This window comes from Hippocampus bargibanti, linkage group LG12 (assembly GCF_051943395.1).
Source record: "Hippocampus bargibanti isolate YZ-2025 linkage group LG12, ASM5194339v1, whole genome shotgun sequence".
NCBI classification, from domain to species: domain Eukaryota; kingdom Metazoa; phylum Chordata; class Actinopteri; order Syngnathiformes; family Syngnathidae; genus Hippocampus; species Hippocampus bargibanti.
The window spans coordinates 13,811,629-13,832,651 of NC_142745.1; the positions used below are offsets into that span (position 1 = coordinate 13,811,629).

At 39.5% G+C, this 21,023-nt stretch overlaps 1 protein-coding gene across 1 annotated transcript; it reads left to right on the top strand.

Annotated features, from left to right (window-relative positions):
- The first annotated feature begins 1,877 nt into the window (after positions 1-1,877).
- Positions 1,878-20,743, top strand: LOC148890596 (hematopoietic progenitor cell antigen CD34). Its single transcript, XM_089011075.1, is given in 9 exon segments — positions 1,878-2,059; positions 12,551-12,572; positions 12,574-12,656; positions 14,542-14,777; positions 15,560-15,640; positions 15,873-15,993; positions 16,081-16,133; positions 16,204-16,353; positions 19,034-20,743. Coding segments are annotated over 9 exon segments (1,026 nt in total). The 5' UTR covers positions 1,878-1,974; the 3' UTR covers positions 19,229-20,743.
- The last annotated feature ends 280 nt before the right edge of the window (positions 20,744-21,023 follow it).

Genomic DNA, 21,023 nt, shown 5'->3' on the forward strand with positions numbered 1-21,023 from the left:
CCGACAGGAAGTTATGATTGACGAGGACTCAAACGGTTGCAATACTTAACTAGCTAATAGACTAATGAATGTTTTACTGGGGTGATGAGACTGTTACTTTCCAGCTGTGGCTGCTGAAATTTGCAGACTGCTACTTGTGTGTGTATGTGTGTCTGTCTAAAGTCACACTGAGGGCCCCAATTGGTGGGCTCAACACTAGACTGTTTGAGCTTGGGGTTCGGGTCGTGGTCTGATGGGGGGAGGTGATGGAGGAAACTGGGAGACGGGATGTGGGGGTGACAGGCAATGGTGTCAGATGACACAACCGCTTTAAGAATAGATCCCAGTGGACGTTTTTTACAAACTGTTGTCTATGAGGGTGGGATCTTATTTTTTTTGTCTTAACAAGTCATTTAGCATACCTTCACCAGTGCTTCCAGATGTGCTCTTTGGACCATGAGAACTGAGAGAATGATTTTTAGTTTTTAGGAGGGGGGTCCATTGCTTCTCCGCAAAAGTGTGAAACATTTCAACGGATCCTGGTGCGTCTTCACTTGTCGCCTCAGCTACACCTGATTGATGGCTTTGTTGACGGCTGCTAGCTTCGGGCTACAGAAATGGATGAATTCAATTAGCATAACACAGAGCGGCACCTTTGTTTCCGATGTGATATTGTGCTCGGCAGTCCATCTCCATAAGCCTGTTAAAGAGGGGAGCGTCCCGGCCTTTTGTCAATAGTCACCTTTCATTGTGTGTTGGATCACGACCCCCCCATGCCGCGGGGTTCACAGGTCAGTCACTTATTTTCTACATTGACAAAAAAAAAAAAAAAAATCCACAAACATAGCGCAGTTTCATGCATGTGTATGGTATTTGAGGAATCTGCAACTTTTCTTAAAGGACAACCGACACCTTCGGACAAGTTGTGCACATAATTTGTAAAATCACTTCAAATGACTTCTACTGAGCACATTTCACAAAGATTCCACCGCATATAGCTATATTTTACGTTTTAAGACTCACGTTGAATATTCAGGAAGTCTTGTTTTCGAGTTGATGACGATGCCTGACGTGACGTCACGTCAGGAACGCCCCTGACCGAGAAAGTGACACACAATGCATTTTGGGTACTTTGTTTGGTTGAAAACATCGTGTTGATCCGTGTTGATGATGAAATTAGAAGGAAAAACACATAAATAATGCGATGGTGCTCGTGTGTCGCACCAACACTACCAATTGCAGTAACACTATAAAATTGGACACAAATTCTCAGCAGACAAATTAGCCCATTTCCAACAGAGCTTGTGCGCCATCTTGTGCATTTTCTGGGACCTACATTGGAGTCCAGACATCTTGATACGGAAGAACTTCTTTAATCAATTGCAAACATGTCTGCTTTCCTCTTCAGAACTATTTGAATCATATTCGTAACTGGATGTAACAAGAAAGCATCTTCTCCAAAACATGAACTCTCTGAATTCATTGTTTTGTTTGTGGATTATCCTGCCGTGACGTCACGAACAAGGGGGCGGCACCTTCTCAAACTCGCCATTTCCGAGGTCATTTTGAAGCAGTTTTGGAACACTTTAAGTCATTTTTATTGGTGTTTTGCATTTGAGTAAAAATATCAGCCTGCGTATTTTGGGTATTTTAGATGCTATAAAACGTTTTTCTGATGTCAGTTAGGAAACAAAAAAATGGTGTCGGTTGTCCTAATAAGAGGCTATTCTACCCCCCTTCTACAACATCTGCCTTGGTTCACAGCGAGGGGTTTGGTCACAGAGGCAGGGTTAAAGTAACCAGCAGGAAGACGGGTGCAGGGCTGGGCCTCAAACAAACGAAGAAGGCAGGGTGGGAGGGAGTCAAGGGCTGTATAAAAGTAACTGAACACAAGTGGCGCTTTATCCATCCTGCTCCGGGTAAAAGGAAACCCTACGCGCTTGCTCAACCAAGCTATACATACTTTTCCCTCCATTTTTTTTTATCGCCGTGTTCATGGCAGCATCATCTCCTCAGAGAGCTGGCCCAGCCGTCAGCACGCTGGCCTTTGCATTTCTCCTCGCCGGTTCGCTCCTGATTGGTGAGTAATGGATTTATATGCTACAAAGTGGAGGAAAGTTTGCAGAACTGGTTAAGATTGCATGGAAAGTTGGAGGAATTTGAATTGGTCTTTGAGTTTGAATCCAGGATTAAGCTAATATTTCTTTTTCCTGATATACAGTTTGTTTAAATTTTGAAAAAGGGTTTATTTTCGAGTGAGGTTTCTTGACCACCAACGTGCAAAGCTCTAAGGCAAACAAAGGGTTCATCTGAGTGATCAATGGGGTATTTAAAAATGACTATTTTCATTCATCATTTTTTTCCTTGAACCTTTAAGTTCATTGATTACTATTTTACTCTTGCTATTACCAAATGTTTGCTATTATTTCATTGAATGAAAGATGGAGACTATGTATTACTACGTAGTGCGGAGTCTTTGGTTGATGGAGTTGCACATCTGTAAAACTGGATACGACTCATATAATCAAGTTCAACTGAACTCATACAATCAGAAAGAGTCAGAATCAGAAAGCCTTTTAATAGCCCCACAATAGGGGAATTTGCAATCCAAAAGTGGTTCCAAGTAAATTCAACGGCATCTTAATTCATTTTCCCCTGCATCATTTTAGTATGACCTCATGCTCATTTTCATCCACAGAGTTCACACAAAGAATTTTGTCCTTTCAATGTTTTTTTTTCTCCAAAGCTGCTTCTGCTTCCATCCAAAGCTCACAGACAGTTAAGGTCTCGGAATATCAAAACTTTCAGAAAGCCAAGACACCAAATAAGGAAGTAAACAAAACATTATAAGTCACGTTGTGATCCAACACGTTACCAAGGGAGTTGAGGGAGTTCCAGCCAGATGACCAAACTCTGGTTACCCCATTCATCATAAAATGAAGAGCTGGAACGTCGCTGACAAATAAAATGTGACTAAGCCAAGTTCAAATCAGTGAAAGTCCTTACGTATCAAATTGGAGCCAAGATCAAACCAAACCTCTCTGTTGCAGTCTTAAATTAATCACACATTGGATGACTTAATTCAAAGCGGGTGTCTTCCACAGCTCAATAACTCATCCACATATTTGAAACAACAACGTACTTTTCAAAACGTTCAATATTGATCAACATGAACTGCTGCAGACCACGTCACATCAACTCTCATGCACGTGGAAAAAAAACCTCAAGTGTTGCTTTACATGTGAACCAAACATCTACTTCCTGAGCTCGACTCGACAAATGGAATTGTCTGGTCAACTCGGGCAACTCTGTCTGTGCTGTATCTTACATAAGCAAAGAAGGACGATCTCACTCTCTGGGTGAGATTTATGATCCTCGCAGAGTATAATGGTGACTGGGACAAATGGAAAGAGAGAGAGAAAGGGAGAGAGAGAGTTTTGGTAGCATAATGGACTCTCATGGGAAAACTCCTGCCGTGGAGACATTGGCCAGGCTTCTTAGGGGGAAAACAGGGAACATAAGTGAACGATATTTCACCACAACACTGTATAATGTCTGTGTGCATCGAGAAGTGGTTTTTAGGGAGGTTCTTCAGTCCTTCAGAGAACCCAGCCCATCTTAAAGCCAAGCGAGGACTATGTAATTATGTTAATCATTGTTTTTTTAACGACGATAGAAGTAGAATACGCAGTCAGATGTCAATGGTACCATCACACCACTGTGATAAATTGAGATCCCAGAGAAGTCCAGCGGTCTCTCTTGCCCTCAACGTGATAGACAAGGACATTTTTTTCTGAAAAATAAAGCAGTCGTGCTTTAAAGGTTTCTAGAGCCGTCACCTGTACTTCTTTGAAAGTGTCAGACGTTTCACTCCTAAAGAGTTTTGTCAAAGAACTAAATTTGTGCTGGTAACCCTGGCCTTATATCCCTAATGGATAGAGATGGCTCTGCCAGACCTCTGCTCTGATAGGTCCTTGTGCCGGACCCCTGCTCTGATAGTTCCCTGCTCTAAGGTTGGGGGAGCAATGAACCACTCTATGTAGCCAAGCTGTTTGCCTACATTGTCCTGTGCCTGGCTCTGGTTTCACCTCATTAGCATGACTAAGCATATGTGGTATCGGCCTAAAAAGACTGTGGTAAGCATGGTCTAAATTAAACCTGAAACCACCATGGCGATTTAGTGAAGGGTTTTGATGTTTTACAAATATTGATATTTACTTCTCTTTCAAACCATCTATTTTCTCTAGCTGATATTTTAACCTCGGTGTCGTCAAATGATTAGTTGCTTGCTTTTAGGTGCAGATGAACTGGCGATTGAGGTCAAAACCCAACACTCCTGTCAAAGTCCGTATCCCATTGATGGACTTGTTTGCGAAGGTCGCAAAAGTTGATTTATTATCAATGTTCATTCAAGATCGCAAATGCTTGCCAGATGTTCGCCAACATTTTTAATGGTTATTCTGGTCTGAGAAAAAAAGGTCGGTGACTATTCAAACTGCTGGTAACCTTGAATGAACCCTGAAGAAAAATCAACAATCGACTCATTTTGCAAAAGTTTGCCGCTAACTGGGATATTGGCTTAAGGTCTAGTATGACAGTGGAGTTTGATACCCCTGCCCATTGTTTAGACAACAAAACTGTCACCTCCATGTAAAACCAGGAATGGAATGAGCACTTTACAAAGTAAAGCACTTGAACAGTAGCCAAAATGGAACTGTATAGTGCCACTTAGCAGTTTTTTTTTACAACGATACTAGTGCAGCGTGTTCTACCGGAAACAAATTCCTTGTGTGTTCTACATACTTGGCAATAAAGATGATTCTGATTCTGATTCTGATTCTGATTGAATGTTTACAATTATTTGTATACTCATCAGAGAAACCTTTACTGTTTGAAAATGTAGCATGGGAGCTGAATCGGTGAAAGGTGGCTTTAATCAAACGACTTCATTCTTGACATGACCGTTATAAACGTGGGCAGAAGGCGTGCGTAGGAGATGGCAAAGTTAAGTGCTTAAAACACTAAATGATGGTTCAAATTCCTTACACAGACTAAAGAGCCTTAATGGATTGTGATAGCTAGAACTGCGTGAGTAGAGTGGACTACATCACAAATACTTTGTGTAATCAATATGAAGCCTCAGAGCATCTGCATGACTCACTCTAGTGATGATACAATGCCTCAACTTTCGACCTGCACACAATGAAAGCCAACAGGCCTATTCGTAAAATGCAAAAGCGAACGTGACTGCAGAAAAGGGGGAAGGGTGGGGTGCGCCAAGAATCAGCCAATTGAAAGCAGATGTCACATTTCCTGATTGTGACCCTCAAAAGCCGACAGCGCACTTTTGATAAGCAGCCCTCGGGGTCGCCTCCGCTGCAGCTGGGCAGCACCGGGTGAAATATGCGCTGCTTACACGGACCAGATTGAAACCATGAACGCCCCGGTGTTTTTCTGCCAAGGGGAGAGGACGGGACGGCCATCAATCGCTCTGACAGGAATGAAGGGGAGGAAGGGGGTTGAGGTATGGGGGAGGTGGTCAAGTCGGCATAGTCAAGATACTGGGGGTCAGCAGCCTGTTGTTTCAAAGAGGCTAGAGTTGCAGAGCACGTTTAACCCAAAGGGTGAGGCTCTGGTGTCACATTCCTCGGCATGTTCTTAAAACTCTACAACCGAGGTTCATTTGGAGGAGACGGATATGAAATCACAAAGCGAGAGCTCATTCACTTCTTAATTAAGGGGGTGACTTGGGGAAAATACCATATTTTAGGTAACTCGTTTAGTGCTATTGTGAACTGAGATAGATTTCGAGCGATGTGACTAAAAAAATGGACAGCAGCCCCTCTCACAGTCCTCACCATGCTGAATAAAATGGGAGACAGCATGGAGTCACCAAATGTTACGCTGATTAGAAATGGCCACCATTGCAGATGTCTGTGAAGACAGCGGCCTTGGTATATACAAGGGTGAAGTTGTCCCTTTTGTTAAAAAATAATCTAATTTGAAAGGTCAAGGTTTTGACCAGTCGTGACCCACTCAGTTAAGTACCGAGTGGTGATTTCAAGCAAGTATTATAGCCTGTTCGTCACGTCTTTTAGTAGCAGCTAAATCAAGATTCACACATATAGCATGAAGAAAACATCTGCAAGGAACAGAGGGGGCTTTATTGAAATAGTCATAGTCAGTCACAACAGCTTCAGTGTTGACAATCGCGATAAAATCGCCATGCAATGACATTTTGGTCAAAGCTGACAAACCTAAATGGTACAATTGTAAGAAATAATGGCATTGTGCCATCTCTGTCACATGGGACAATTTGCAAATTAGCAGAAACATCAGGATGTTGTAGGTCGAATGAAGCCTGCAGATCCCAAATTATTTTCTCACAAGGTGATGCAACGGAGAATTAGCCATGTCTATTTGTGACGAAAGGCAGGGCGAGTTCTCTGCGACCGTGGGAAAAGTTTAGCTTGTGCATAATTTGTCCCCAGCGGTGAAATAAAGAACACATGTAGTGAGAGGAGATTGTTATGGTCTGGTTCTGGACACGTTGCTCTCTCAAATGTGGGAGGTGGGTATGGCTCACCTCAGAGGGATTAGCCGTGCGTGACTGGGAGAAGGCGAGCGGTCGGTGAGGGGCGTGGAGCCGGGAGGCTTCGAGCCAACCGCATTCCTCCATCACCAGTCCCAAGAGATGGAGAAAGGGGAGTCTATGGGGTGGGATATATACAGACCATAGTAGCCCTTTTTTCTGGTGGGAAAATCCAAAATGGAGTGATGAAGTCAGCCCAAGGGGTCAAGGATAATTAGAATGATGGTGTCACTGGAGATTTGCTGGGTTTTTGAGACAGGACACACAATGGATGATCACTGGGAGTTGGGTGCAGTTACACCATTGTAGAGGAGTACAGTGGAAACGCAAAGGTTGATCAAAATTCATTCTGGGTCGCTCATCAAACACATTTTTTCGGAAGTCTGAAAAATGTTTCCCACGGGGAAATACTTTCAACATCACCCACGATAAGTCTATGGATGTTTGTCATACTAAAGTTTTATTATTGTCACACCCTAACCTAAATCCTCAAAATGTGCTAAACAGTCTACAGCATTGATACTCGTTGAGCTGAAGTTGAGGTAAAGATCTATCGATCGATCTATCTATAGATTAATCTATGGATCGGTCTATCTATGCACAAATACAGTTACAATATTTATTTTTCTTTTTTTGTTGCAATTCTTACTAAACCAATAGACCAAAACAAGACAGTTTGATAGGCTTCCTTTTACGAGAAAAGCTCCCGCAATAAAGGCCGTGGTCGTATTTTGAGAGACTGCAGAGTCAAAGTATGATTCGAACATGGATCGTTGCTGTGGCTGTGCCAAAATGGTTCCAAGAAAGCAAAGTTCTGGTTGGTTCAAGGGTCACTTACAATCATTCGTCAAAATATCACTCTTAAATTTTGTAACACCACTTGAAAGAGGTTCACCTCTGCCTCTGCCGCACAGGCCTGCCACAGCTCCACTGTGGGGAAGGAGCAGTCACAGAGCTAAAACAACACACCTTGGCTTCTCAGCGCTCTGCCACTTGAACGAGTCCCGGTTGTGTAACAAAACCTCAAATTCATGCATTAGCCATTTTGATCCACATCCTTTTTTTCTGGTAAATTAAACAAGCAGACCACCCAGAGACAGAAGAAGGATGGCAGCTGTCGATGACAGCTTACTGACCAGGGTTATAAAAGAAAGCCACACAAGGTCAGGGACTGATATAAAAGCCAACCAATATAATGCACAATGACTTCCTCATTTGTGGTTGCCGAGGTATTGTTACCACCAGAAAGTTCTAAATAGCAACACACACCAAGCTACTATAATTTGTGTTATTTTGGCTAATATGTGCCTACCCTATTCGGAAGGATTGATTCTCGTGGAGTGGTTATATATGCCACAAGATGGCAGCAAAGCATTACTATACATGAACTCAACCGCAAATAGGTGAGTTTTTCAGGAAAGAAAAGGGGATAGTTTCCACTACATTTTATCATTGCAAAATCATGGTACAATAAGTAAGGATGTTTTTTACAAGTCAAAGTCTAAATCGGTCCCCAAATTATGTGTTGTCTCTTACTGGCTGTCAAATAAAAAAAATGTTTAGCATACAAACATTCTGATAAAGGAAATCTTCCAATTAAATAAAACTTGACTATGCATTCTCACCCATTAGTGTACTATGTCGCTCCACTCCCAAGACTGCTCTGAATTGATCAGATATGCTGTCACCTGGAAAAAGTTTCACATTTTAAGATGCAATTCCAAGAAAAGCAGACTAGTTCGTGTGATTGTATCTATCGATCTATCTGTCCTCGCTACAGTAGCTACGGTAGCCACCTAGCTATCTACAGTGGCCACCTAGCTATCCACAGTGGCCACCTAGTTATCCACAGTAGCCACCTAGCTAGCCACATTAACCATCTAGCTAGCCACAGTAGCCGTCTAGCTAGCCACAGTAACCATCTAGCTAGCCACAGTAGCTACAGTAGCCACCTGGCTAGCTACAGTAGCCACTATATATATATATATATATATATATATATATATATATATATATATATATATATATATATATATATATATATATATATATATATATATATATATATATATATATATATACAGTATACACACACCCAGTTTCCATGTGCCACACAGTATGAAAACCATTCTGTGCACGTACATATTTACAAAATAATGAGCAGCTGTAACGGACAGAGAGCATGCCAAATGGCCTCCACACAGCCTACTGGCCGAAGCACCTGTTCACACATAACATACAGGCGCATATTTTGGTGGCAACTGCTTGTCACATTGATTTAATGAAGGAAGTAAAGAGCAGACAAATAGTTGGAAAGCGTGATAATCCTTTGTGCAAAAGCAAGACGTGATTAAAAAAAGGGCCCTGCCTTTTTTTGTTTTTGAAATAAATAAGGTAAAGGCAGGCATGGTGAGAAAGGGGGATATCAGAAAAATCAGTGGCATTAATACTAATATATGTGTTTATACCCTGTAGAACATTTCTCAATATCCTACGGGACCCTCCGCACCCTGCCCACCACCTTTTCCAGCTACTCCCCTCAGGCAGGCGCTACCGATCCATGCGCACCAAATCCAGCAGACATTTAAACAGCTTCTTCCCCCAAGCCATTAACTCTTTGAACTCTTTCAACAGTAGCCAAAATGGAACTGTATAGTGCCACTTAGCAGTTTTTTTGACAACGATACTAGTGCAGCGTGCACCAAATCCAGCAGACATTTAAACAGCTTCTTCCCCCAAGCCATTAACTCTTTGAACTCTTTCAACAGTAGCCAAAATGGAACTGTATAGTGCCACTTAGCAGTTTTTTTGACAACGATACTAGTGCAGCATGTTCTACCGGAAACAAATTCCTTGTGTGTTCTACATACTTGGCAATAAAGATGATTCTGATTCTGATTCTGATTTAAAGATATCAAAGAAGAATTTTGGATCAAAAGAATAATACAATTTAGCTCTCGAACACTGAAGTGAATATAGATCATGCCATTTCAGAGGCAAAAACAGTTTCTTGTACGTAGTGCTCGAAGACTCGTTTATGAATACATCAAATTTATGATCCTTAAATTGTTGAAAAATGGGCACCTGGATTCACTTTGTTCCATTTATTGGTTCTGACTGTGGATTGGGTTGGGGCTGCTGGTAATTACAGAGCTGGATTTATTGCATTGGATTAGCCTTTGTTAGTCTCGCAGTGGAGAATTTAGCGCGGTTTTGTTTTTTCATAATAGGGTGCCGATAAAGCGCTTGCCATGGCCTCTGGCAATGTTTTTTCTTTTCCACAAGGGGACAGCATTTCCCCTTTTCCCATGTTAGCGCTTTGTTCCAGCTTCAGCTGTTGGTTAAGCGCTATATAAACCATATGTATGTATTGCATTATATTTTGGCCAGCTGCCCTCATTTCAAGCTCATACAACTCCAAACCCATATAATTTAGGAACTAACTCTATTTCTGGATTGGATTGGACTGGATGTTCCTATATTCGTCTCGCAGTGGAGAAATTGACATTTCACAGCAGCAACGTTATGAAAGGAAGAGGAAATGAAAGAAATTAGTAGAAAAACAAAATACAGGAGCTGCTGGAAAGGCAGTCACTCTCAGGGTCCCATCTTGAAGTGAAAAAAAAAACCCTAAAAATTAAATAACAAATAATATGACAACACTAAGACACAGAGTCATTCAATCTTCAGCATTTGCTGTACCCTCTTTGTAACATGAAACAGTTCTAGATGAAAGATGAGTGGATCAAAGAGATCGATTCTTCTGATGAAAGAAGAGAGTCTTAGGTTCCTAATGCTGTATTTAATGTTTATGTAGTCCTACAACTCCATATTCTGTGGGTCCTGGAATTTGACTGACAATGACAAAAACCCTGGCATTGGAGTGGACACATTTTTGCACATCGTCTGAATGCAGATGGTGCCCTTCTTCATTTGCAGCCCCTAATTTAACATTACACATGCTGCCAATTGATGATGCGCCATACATTTAAAAAAGCCGGGTGTGACAGATCACAGCAACCTTGGATTGCAAGTAAACAGACTCGATAGGCCGCTAAATTGTCTTCTCATTTTATACGAAATGATAATATATGATGCAATCCGGTGCCTTTGACAAAAAAAATCACTAGCAAGCCAATTGTCTGAAGCCAATTTTGTGACAACTTAAACATTTAAATGAAAGCCGCATGTGAACAAAGCCGCAAGCAATATGACAATTTGCAGAGTGCAGGAAGCAGCAAAAACTCAGAAAGTGAGACAGCGAGAGGGCGTAATGAGATCTGCAGAGTTGATGCATTATGGGAATGTTTGGAAAGTGAAGTAATGAAGGTGGTGTTTTGGCAGCGTGGCCAAATCTGGGCAGCTGGAATGTTGTGTTTGGGTTTGATTCTTGGACCCTCCTTTCTTCCAATCTAACCTGTCGCGTCAACAAAAGGCCTCAAATGCACCACCGGCTCGGTGTCAGCATTGGATGGCAGCACAAAAAGATAAAACAAAATACAAAAAAAATCATTGTGGAAAGTGACATGCTAGAAATAACACATTCAAACTCAATTTTAAAGTCTGAAATTATGTTGGGAAGGACTGGAAAATGACATAACCATCCCATAATACAAAACAGTTGGGAAAGTCTTCAGTGGTGGTTTAACCTTGGCAAAATACTCAAGCAAGGCATCATCATCCTATTACCTCATCATCTATTGGTGAAAGTGAAATAACTGAAAACCCTGATTAACTATGAGCGTATGGCGCTATGTCAAAACAAAAATCCAGAGTCAACAGTTTAATGCAAATATTGGAGCACAAACTGTTTTTGAACCTTTTGAACCCAAGTTAGATTGGACAAGGGAATAAATAATAATAATAATAGATAGCGAATAGCTAGTGAATAGATACCTAATAGCGAGCAAATAGATACCAATAGTTAGCTAATAATTAGAAAATAGATAGCTAATAGCTAGTGAATAGATATCTAATAGCTAGCAAATAGATAGCTATTAGCTAGCGAATAGATATCAAATAGCTAGCGAATAGATATCTAATAGCTAGCAAATAGATAGCTAATACCTAGCAAATAGGTAGCTATTAGCTAGTGAATAGATAGCAAATAGCTAGTGAATAGATAGCTATTATCTACCGAATAGATAGATAATAGCTAGCGAATAGATAGCTAATACCTAGCGAATAGATAGCTAATACCTAGCGAGTAGATAGCTAATACCAAGCGAATAGATAGCTAATAGCTAGCTAGTTATATAGCTAATAGAAACAGTAGCTAGCTAAATAGCTCGATAACAAGATAGCCGGCTAATAGATTTTCAAGACGTCTTGAATGAGGTCGACTGAAGATGTGTAGCTGATGGATTGATTGCCCCCATCTGCTCAATTCCCCCCAAAATGCAAACAGCTTTTGTTGCATGTAAATTTCTTCATTTATTCATTCGTTGTTTCATTGAAAGATTATTTTTTCTATTTATTATAATAAAACAACGGCTCAGGTAGAAGCGCACCCACGGGAAGACTAAATAGAGTGCTGGTTGTGATTGACAGCACGTGTCACTGTATCTGGTGTGAAACGCTCCTTTTCTGGCATGCAAAGCGTTTGCTACAATAATAAATATTTTTCGCACTTTGGCATGAGTCCACCATGTTGCCTCTGGCAAGTTCAAAATTTGGTGGGAAACGTTTTGCGTTATTCCCAGGGAGAGGTGAGCACATTTGGCTGGCTGGACTATGTTTCATCGTAAGGGAAGGTTTATTTGTTAAGGACACCCAATAGACATTTTTTTTTTCTATAACTGCAGTTCATTGATTTAAGATCTTGTTGAGAGATCAGATATGCTCGTGGTTGTACACTAAGAGCTCGATCGTGTACTAAATGCCATCTGGCCTGCACAGCCAAGGAATGTAAAGCATGGAGTGTATAATCTCTCTCATAGCAAGCAAACTGATCAGTTTGACTTTAACACTGCTTTTCAGTGGGGGTCAAAGCACAAGATGATCGACGCCACGGGCACAGCGACGACTGTCGCCTCAGAAGAACATGTCAGAGGAGACATGATCCCGATGACAACTGAAGCTAACGGTAAGATGGAAGTTCTCCCAGGGAATTTGTCTCTATGGATGAAATAGAGTGTGACTTAATGGACAACCAACGTCACTTTTTTGTTTCTTAACTGAGATCAGTAAAACGTTTTATAGCACGGTGTCAAAGTCAAGGCCCGCGGGCCAAATCCGGCCCGCCACATCATTTTTTTCGGCCCGCGAAAGCAAATCAAACTTGTTAAATTCCATGATGATTGCTAAAATCTGAGCCAAAATTTCACATTTTTGGATGTCAACCACAATAAAAGTCATTATTCTTGACTTCAGATTTCATTCATTAATTTGCTGTGTGCTCTATATGTAATGTTTGAAGGGATTTAAACATTCTAATGGGTTCCCCAAATTCATAACGGCCCTTGAGAGGAAACCATAACTACAATGTGGCCCGTGGCAAAAAATGACTTTGACACCCCTGTTTAATAGCATCTAAAATACCCAAAACACGCAGTATGATATTTTTATTCAAATGCAAAACACCAATAAACATGACTTAAAGTGTCAAAAATCTGCAAAAAATTGAGCTGCGAATTTGGCATTTTCAGAAAGTCCCGCCCCCAGTTCGTGACGTCACGCCAAGACGTCTTGCATTGCTGGAGAATCAAAACAATGGCTTCAGATTCGGATTATATGCTTTCTTGTTACACATCTAGTTATGAATATGATTCAAATAGTTCTGAAGAGGAAAGCATACATGTTTGCAATCGATTAAAGAATTTATTCTGTGCCATTATGAGGCAAAATTGAGGGAAAATTTCTCACCGAAAAAGAGGCACAAAATGGCGACCTCCTGTGGCCACCTCCGTTTCCACATGCTGATAAATTCCTTATATGGAGCTTGGACGCCCTCTTCTGGTGCCTTTTGGGTGCAACACGAGGTCCCCAGTCCAAACAAGTACAACAAAATACATCGACGTGATGGAAGGACTGCTACAATGTGTTTTTTTTTCGGTCAGGGGCGTTCCTTTAGTGACGTCACGTACGGACTCGTCACCAACTCAAAAACAAGACTTCCTGAATATTCAGCGCAAGTCTTAAAAGGTAAAATATAGCTACATGCGGGGGAATCTTATTAAAATACGCTCAGTAGAAGTCATTTGAAGCCATTTTACAAATTATGGACACAACTTGTCCGGAGACGTCGGTTGTCCTTTATTTTTTGTCTTATTTGGTTCAGCTCCCGACTCATTTTTATGTCCTATTTTACGTTTAAGACGAAAAACCGAGTGGAAAAATTAGGGTCTAACTATTGACTTGCTGAGGGGCGTTGTTTGAGTACACAAAGTGTACCTAATAATGAGATGTCATCTGCTTGGTTGTCCGGTGTGTCAATCAAGTGAAGGGATGGCTGCTAGGCTGACGTCAATTTTTTTCAAACCAGCTCAACTGTATTTGTATAGCGTCAGTTCATGACAATGTCACATTGCCTTGTCATGCAAACTATGGAGCAATCTATTAGCTCCCTATTAGCTAGCTAGCTTTCTATGTATTTGAGTTATTCCGGGTTGAGTGAACGCCGGCGCGTGTGGCAGCTCACTCACAGAAAAACTTGTCCTGTGACTGGAAAGTGACCTTGAGAGTTTTGAAAGGCGTTTATAAATTAAATGTATTATTATTATTATTATTATTATTATTATTATTATTATTATTATTATTATTATTATTATTATTATTATTGACTGGATCGACATAAGGAGCACCCCTAATTTACAGGTTAATACAAATGGCTGAGGGTCGTTTCCAAAGACAACTTTGGCCACTTGTACTGCATTTCTGGAAAATCTTAATTCCGCAATCAAGAAATGTTAATACAGATACCTGTCATTAAATCTGATTCCCTCCCCATTTCTATTTAATTCTCTCCCCAGATTCAAACAATCAACTATTTGATGTTGTGATGGAAACCCAAAACACCGATGTACAGACCACTCAGGCACCACCTACAGATCAAACGGGACAACAGAACGAGAACGAGGACACGCCCACAGCGGCTGACGAAGGACAGATCATAGTCGATGTGAATGCAGACGAACCCCAAAACCGGGAACAGACGACCGACGCACCAGCGCCACCAAGAGGTGATGGCCCGGACAACGTTCTCGAGGTGAGCTGTCTTTGCAAGACATGTCAATTTATACGTCTTCCCCGTACTTTTTACGTTTTTAATCATTTCAAATAATGTACGGCGTACTACAACTTTTATTCAAGAAAAAACAAATGTGACCTGACCTTACAAAGACCACTTTGGCTCAAATCCACTCGTCTCAACTGCTGGTAGCCAACGAAAATGCTAGTATTGTTCGGGCAAACCAGCTAATATTTTTGGTCGCTGTGAACAATAGGACTTATAAATGAAATGTATTATTATTATTATTATTATTATTATTATTATTATAAATCGCAAATTTCCCCAATATGGGACCACTAAAGGTATTCTGATTCTGATAAAAGTATAACGTGCCCATGCGCGGTAAACTGCCTGCATTTCCGCTTGTGTGAGCGTTTTTTTTTAATCCTTTCAAATAATGTACGGCGTACTACAACTTTTATACGGGAATTGTAATCATTTAAAAAAACAGCTATTAGCCAAAATTGACAGGTATGCTATGGTAGTGTCCAAATTTAGATGCTGGACTACAGTTTTGGCCGCATGACGTCAATTATTGTGCGACGCTGTCACAAGTGATGCCCAAATTCAATCATATTCGCCTGTGAATTGTCTTTCTCAAATTTGGAAATTGCATGCCGTCGAGGCGACAGAAATTATGTAATGAGGCCAAAATTATGGCTTTTGGGTGGTTTGCCCTTTGAATTTGGACACAGTCGTTGAGTTTGACTGGTGGGAAGCCTTTTCCTGAACGCCTTTTTTTGGCTTGCACCCTATAGGGCGATGTTGTGTGCGTGGGCAAAGAGGCTGTCCAGGATAAAAACGCTGTCAATCTGAAACTCCTCCAATCTTCCACCTGTGTAAGTATAATGCACATTTTTTACACCTTATATCAGGTCTGATGATGTTTGCCGAGCGATACAATACAATACATCCTAATTTATATAGCACTTTCACAACATCTGCCGCTGTAACCAAGCACTTCACGTAATAGTCAGCATAGAGCAAAATAATAAACACAACAGTAACATAAAAACATGGACAGTGGTGCAATCTTAACAACTCTCCCCATATACTCTTTGATGTTGGCAGAAAAACACAAAGGTGAAAATTCAAAGCGTTCGAGAAGAACTTTGTGGCGAAGACTGTAAGCTGCTGATCTACCAGGAGGACAACACGGACCAGATCCTTGTCGCTGGACAATATGTTGAAGGTCAGACATAGAATTAATGATGATGATGAAGATCAATCTGATTAGAAGCGTGATTATAACCAAAGACATGCTTTTCCTATTTTGCAGATGACATTAAAGGCATGGTCAACAAGTTCAACAACGACAATATCAAAGACAAGGTAGGGAAACCGTTCAAATGCTGCTTTTTCAACTGTTGTTCATTTTGTATGTTTTGATTTGGCGGAGTAGGCCGGCGTAAAGGAGGCGGTTCCTCACTGGAGGAAGAATTCCAAAGTGGTGCTGGTTTCACTGTTGCTGACAGGGCTCCTGCTGGCTGCTCTGCTAGTCGCCGGTTATTACTTTAAGACTCACCGAAAAAATTCCAAAGGAGTTCGGCTGGTAAGTGGATCAAAGGACATAAACGTTTGTAGATTTATTTATTTAGTTATTTAGTTATTTATTTATTTAGTTATTTATTATCCATCATTTTTATTTAATTGTTTATTTATATAGTTGTTATCCATCTTATTTATTTATTTGTTTATTCATTCATTCATTTATTAGCCATCAATTTTGTATAGTTATTTATTTATTTATTTATTATCCATCATTTTTATTTACTTGTTTATTTAGATACTTTTTATCCATTTTATTTAGTTATTCATCCATCCATTTATTTAATTGTTTATTTATATAGTTATTATCCATCTTATTTATTTATTTATTCATTTGTTCATTTATTCATTCATTCATTTATTAGCCATCAATTTCTTATAGTTTTTTATTTATATAGTTATTGTCCGTTTTATTTATTTATGTATTTATTTATCTATTCATTATCCATCTTTTTTATTTAGTTGTTTATTTATATATTTATTATCCATCTTATTTATTTATTCATTCATTTATTTATTATCTATCAATTTTATATAGTTGTTTATTTTTATGTTTATTATCCATTTCATTCATTCATTCATTCATTCATTCATTATCCATCAATTTTTATATAGTTGTTTATGTATATATTTATTATCCATTTTCATTCATTCATTCATTCATTCATTTATTCATTCATTTATTATCCATCATGTCTTCATTTAGTTGTTTATTTATATGTTTGTTATCATCTTATTTATTTATTCATTTATTATCCATCGATTTTTATATAGTTGTTTATTTATATATTTGTTATCCATCATTAATTCATTCATTCATTCATTCATTCATTTATTGTAAATTAGCCTTCCAGATAAACGGTACATAAAGTTGTTGCGGAGCAGAAATGTCATGACATGACATGTTAAGTAGTCAATGTAAATCATTCAACCCTGGTATCGTCACCCCCCCAACTTACACACACACACACACACACACACACACACACACACACACACACACACACACACACACACACACACACACACACACACACACACACACACACACACACACGCGCGCGCGCGCGCGCACACACACACACACACACGTACAAAGACAAAAAATGTATGAAATATATGATGATGAATTGGGCCTTTAACAAAGATACGGAACACGAAACTAAAAATATGGCAGGCAAGTTTGGGAAAGCAGACATTACACATCTGGACAGGACATGTCTGGACACTACACGTTTGGACATTACATTGTCACAAGGGCGGACTTTTTAGGCATCCCAAAACACTGTCTTGGATAGCCATAAAAAATGGTGTCAACAGTATGGCAATTTAATATTGGACCACCAAAATCACAGCCAAAAACAAACCCGAGGCAGATGTTTTTTTAATTAATGTGTTAAAAGATTATGAATCACATTTATGATTAGCACATAGTCAGTTTATCATGACACAGTTTGACTCGGTTCATTTGAACCCCCTTTTTTTGTTCTTTTTAATTTCACCTCTTTCCACAAGGCTACACATGGTTTGAGTTCCCTTTTGACTCCCTTGCTATGACATCATCCATTCTAAAGAGTTACGGCCTCTCGAGTACGCCCATGTGACCGTGTTGATGGAACTGCTGCCTTTGTTCAAGGTCTCGGTTCCTCAACATCATCCCGGGTATCTTATATCATCCCGCGGAGATCTTCTCATACCATGAGCCATTCCTTAAAAATGAACGGCATCAGGAAGAGTTAGTGTGACGATTGCATGCTAGGGAGAATGCTTTGTTTACTTTGGGGTGACGCCTTCATGTTCAAAAATCCAGTCGCCCTTCACACGTTCTTGCCGGATTGTGTGTCTCATTTGAACAGGAAAATTAAACAGGTCGAGGTTACATGTTAGCTTGATGCACATTTTGAAAAAAAGGTTTTTTTTTTAACTTATTAACTGCCATTCACTAATTTATTCCTGAATTTGTTCAGGTTTTGGTTTGTCATGCTTGAATGCCTATAAAGCGCTGGCCATGGCCACTAGCAATGTTTTTCCCTTCCACAAGGGGGTAGAAGTTCCCTTTTATAATAATAATAATAATAATAATAATAATAATAATAATAATAATAATAATACATTTCATTTCTAAATGACTTTCAAAACTCCCAAGGTCACTTTACAGTCACAGGATAAGTTTTTTTCTGTGGGTGAGCAGCGGCAGCCACACGTGCCAGCGGTCACTCAACCTGGAAGTAACTGGGATAGAAAGCTAGCTAGCTAATAGATAGCTAACAGATATCTAGCTTGTCCTTCACTCAACCCGGAAATAACTCGGATCATGTAAATATATGACAATTAACTTAGAAATGACAATATTAAGGTCTGAAAATGATTTTTGACAACTAAAGAAATATACTAGTATTGACTATAAGGTGCAACTTCAATGAATGACATATTTAAAAAATGTTTCCATATATAAGATGTACCGCATTATAATGTGCACTTTCAACGAATGACATATTTAAAAAAACATTTTCTGTATATAAGTCAGACCGGTTTTGAAAGTTGATTATAAATATAATGTATTATTATTATTATTATTATTATTATTATTACTATTATTATGCGCAAAAAATTGATGACTTATAATGTGGAAAGTACAGTAAATGATATTTATTTTTTATCTGTTTGTTGTGTGCTTTCCACAGGCCGAGTCCTACCAGGTGGATGAAGAAAGCCAGGCCAATACGCTGGTATCCGTCGCCCCCTTGCCTCAGGAGCCCACCGACAAACCTGCCACTGCCAACGGTGAATCCCCACCAGAAAATGGGACCAATGCTGCCCCAACCACCAATGGGCACTCTGCCGCGGGCCCAACCCCAGTGGCTGACACAGAAATGTGAATTTCAACACTCCCTTAACCCAATATAACAATCAACCACTGGTTCATTCTATCCACATTCCCTGTTTGCTACCTTAAAGGCTTTCCAATTTCGGAAAGACACAATCGAGCAAAATCAACTGTCTTCTTCTGCTATCACAACTCCACCACGCAGAACAATGACAATTCTGTCAGTGAGGTTCATAATGACATGAATGACAATGCCTGTAATGTGAACATTTTGGAATACGGGGCCTTTCAAGAGGAGCTTGCATCCCGCGTACTTGGGAAATACACACAAAGGGGACTAATTTTGCTTTGTCGCCACTCTCTACCTTTTATTTTGGAAAGTCAAGTCATGTTAAAATCTCTTTTTTTCTTCAAACAAAAGGTCCAATGATAGCAGATAAACTAGGTTTAATAATCTTGTAAAAAAGGGTTTTGAGGCTTAATGTTGTTTTTTTGTATTTTTGTTTATTGCTGTGGAACTTTCTCTGTTAATGTTTTCATCGCTCCTCAACATGATCGTACACTTGTAAAAAAGTATTACGTGTACCACTTGCATTGTAGCAGGTAATAAATGGGATTCAATTATCTTTAACCAACCAGGATTTAACTACATCTGGTTTAATTAAAAAAAACGTTGAATTAACTCATTCTCTGCCATTCCCGAATTTATTCGGAAATTGAAAAGCATGACGTGGAGCACCATAATATCCAAATTTTTGATTTGTTGAGATTTTGATTTTCCTTGCGGGGGAGTGCAAATCAAGGTCTGGTCAGACCTCTGGCAATATTTTCCCTCCCACGAGGGGGCAGCATTGACCTTTTGTACAGCCGACCCCATTTCAAGCTCATATAACTCCAGAACCATATAATTTAGGAATTAACACTTTTTTTCTGAGCGAAGAAGAGAGTCTAAGGTTTCTTACGCTGCATTGAATGTTTATGTAGTCCTAAAACCAATATTCTGTGGGTTATGCAATGTGAGTAAAAATTACAAAAACCCTGGCATGGCAGTAATAATAATACATTTAATTTACAAGCGCCTTTCTGAACACTCAAGGACACTTTACAACAAAGACGTTTTTACACATTGTCTGGCAATGAATGAGTTAAAAAAAATCAATCAATAAAAGAATTAAAAAAAAAAGGTATTGTTGGCATTCTGATGAAAACTAAAATATTGAAGCAACCCGCTTGATGCATTTGGAATTAATGAAGAGACGATGCTATTAGGATATTTGTGAAAATCTTAATTAGCAAAAGTGTGTGTTTCCATGTACTTTTTTTAAAAAAATCGACATGATTGTGAAACTGTTGTTTGCTTTGTATTCTGAATAAAATGAAAAAGCACAAAATGCACACGATTATCGGTCAGCTAAACAATTATGTGAGTCCTGACCAAAAAGGGACCCCTGCTTTTTTAGGACCGGGAGTTTACACAGACGAATTTTGAAGATTGTGTCACCATCTGGTGGAGGTAATGTGCCATTACGGTTATGATATTAAAATCAAGGTGTCATCTGAAGATAAATTCCCTTCTATGTTCAACAAAACGTCTTTAAACGAACGCTGTGTTCAAATTATTCAATGCTTCATTTGCTAACGTTGGAGATAAATCAATTGGATTTGATGTTGGTTTAGGTTTGGAATCATTTGCGACCCTGCTTGATTCGTTGTTTCTATATGCGAAAACCATTTCAAGTATTTTCATTCGTCTTCTAGAATGGGCGTCCATATTAGGAACATTTGATAAGAACGTCTCGGTAAAGTTGGAATATGTAGTTGTTACGATTGTATGATTGTCGTTGTGT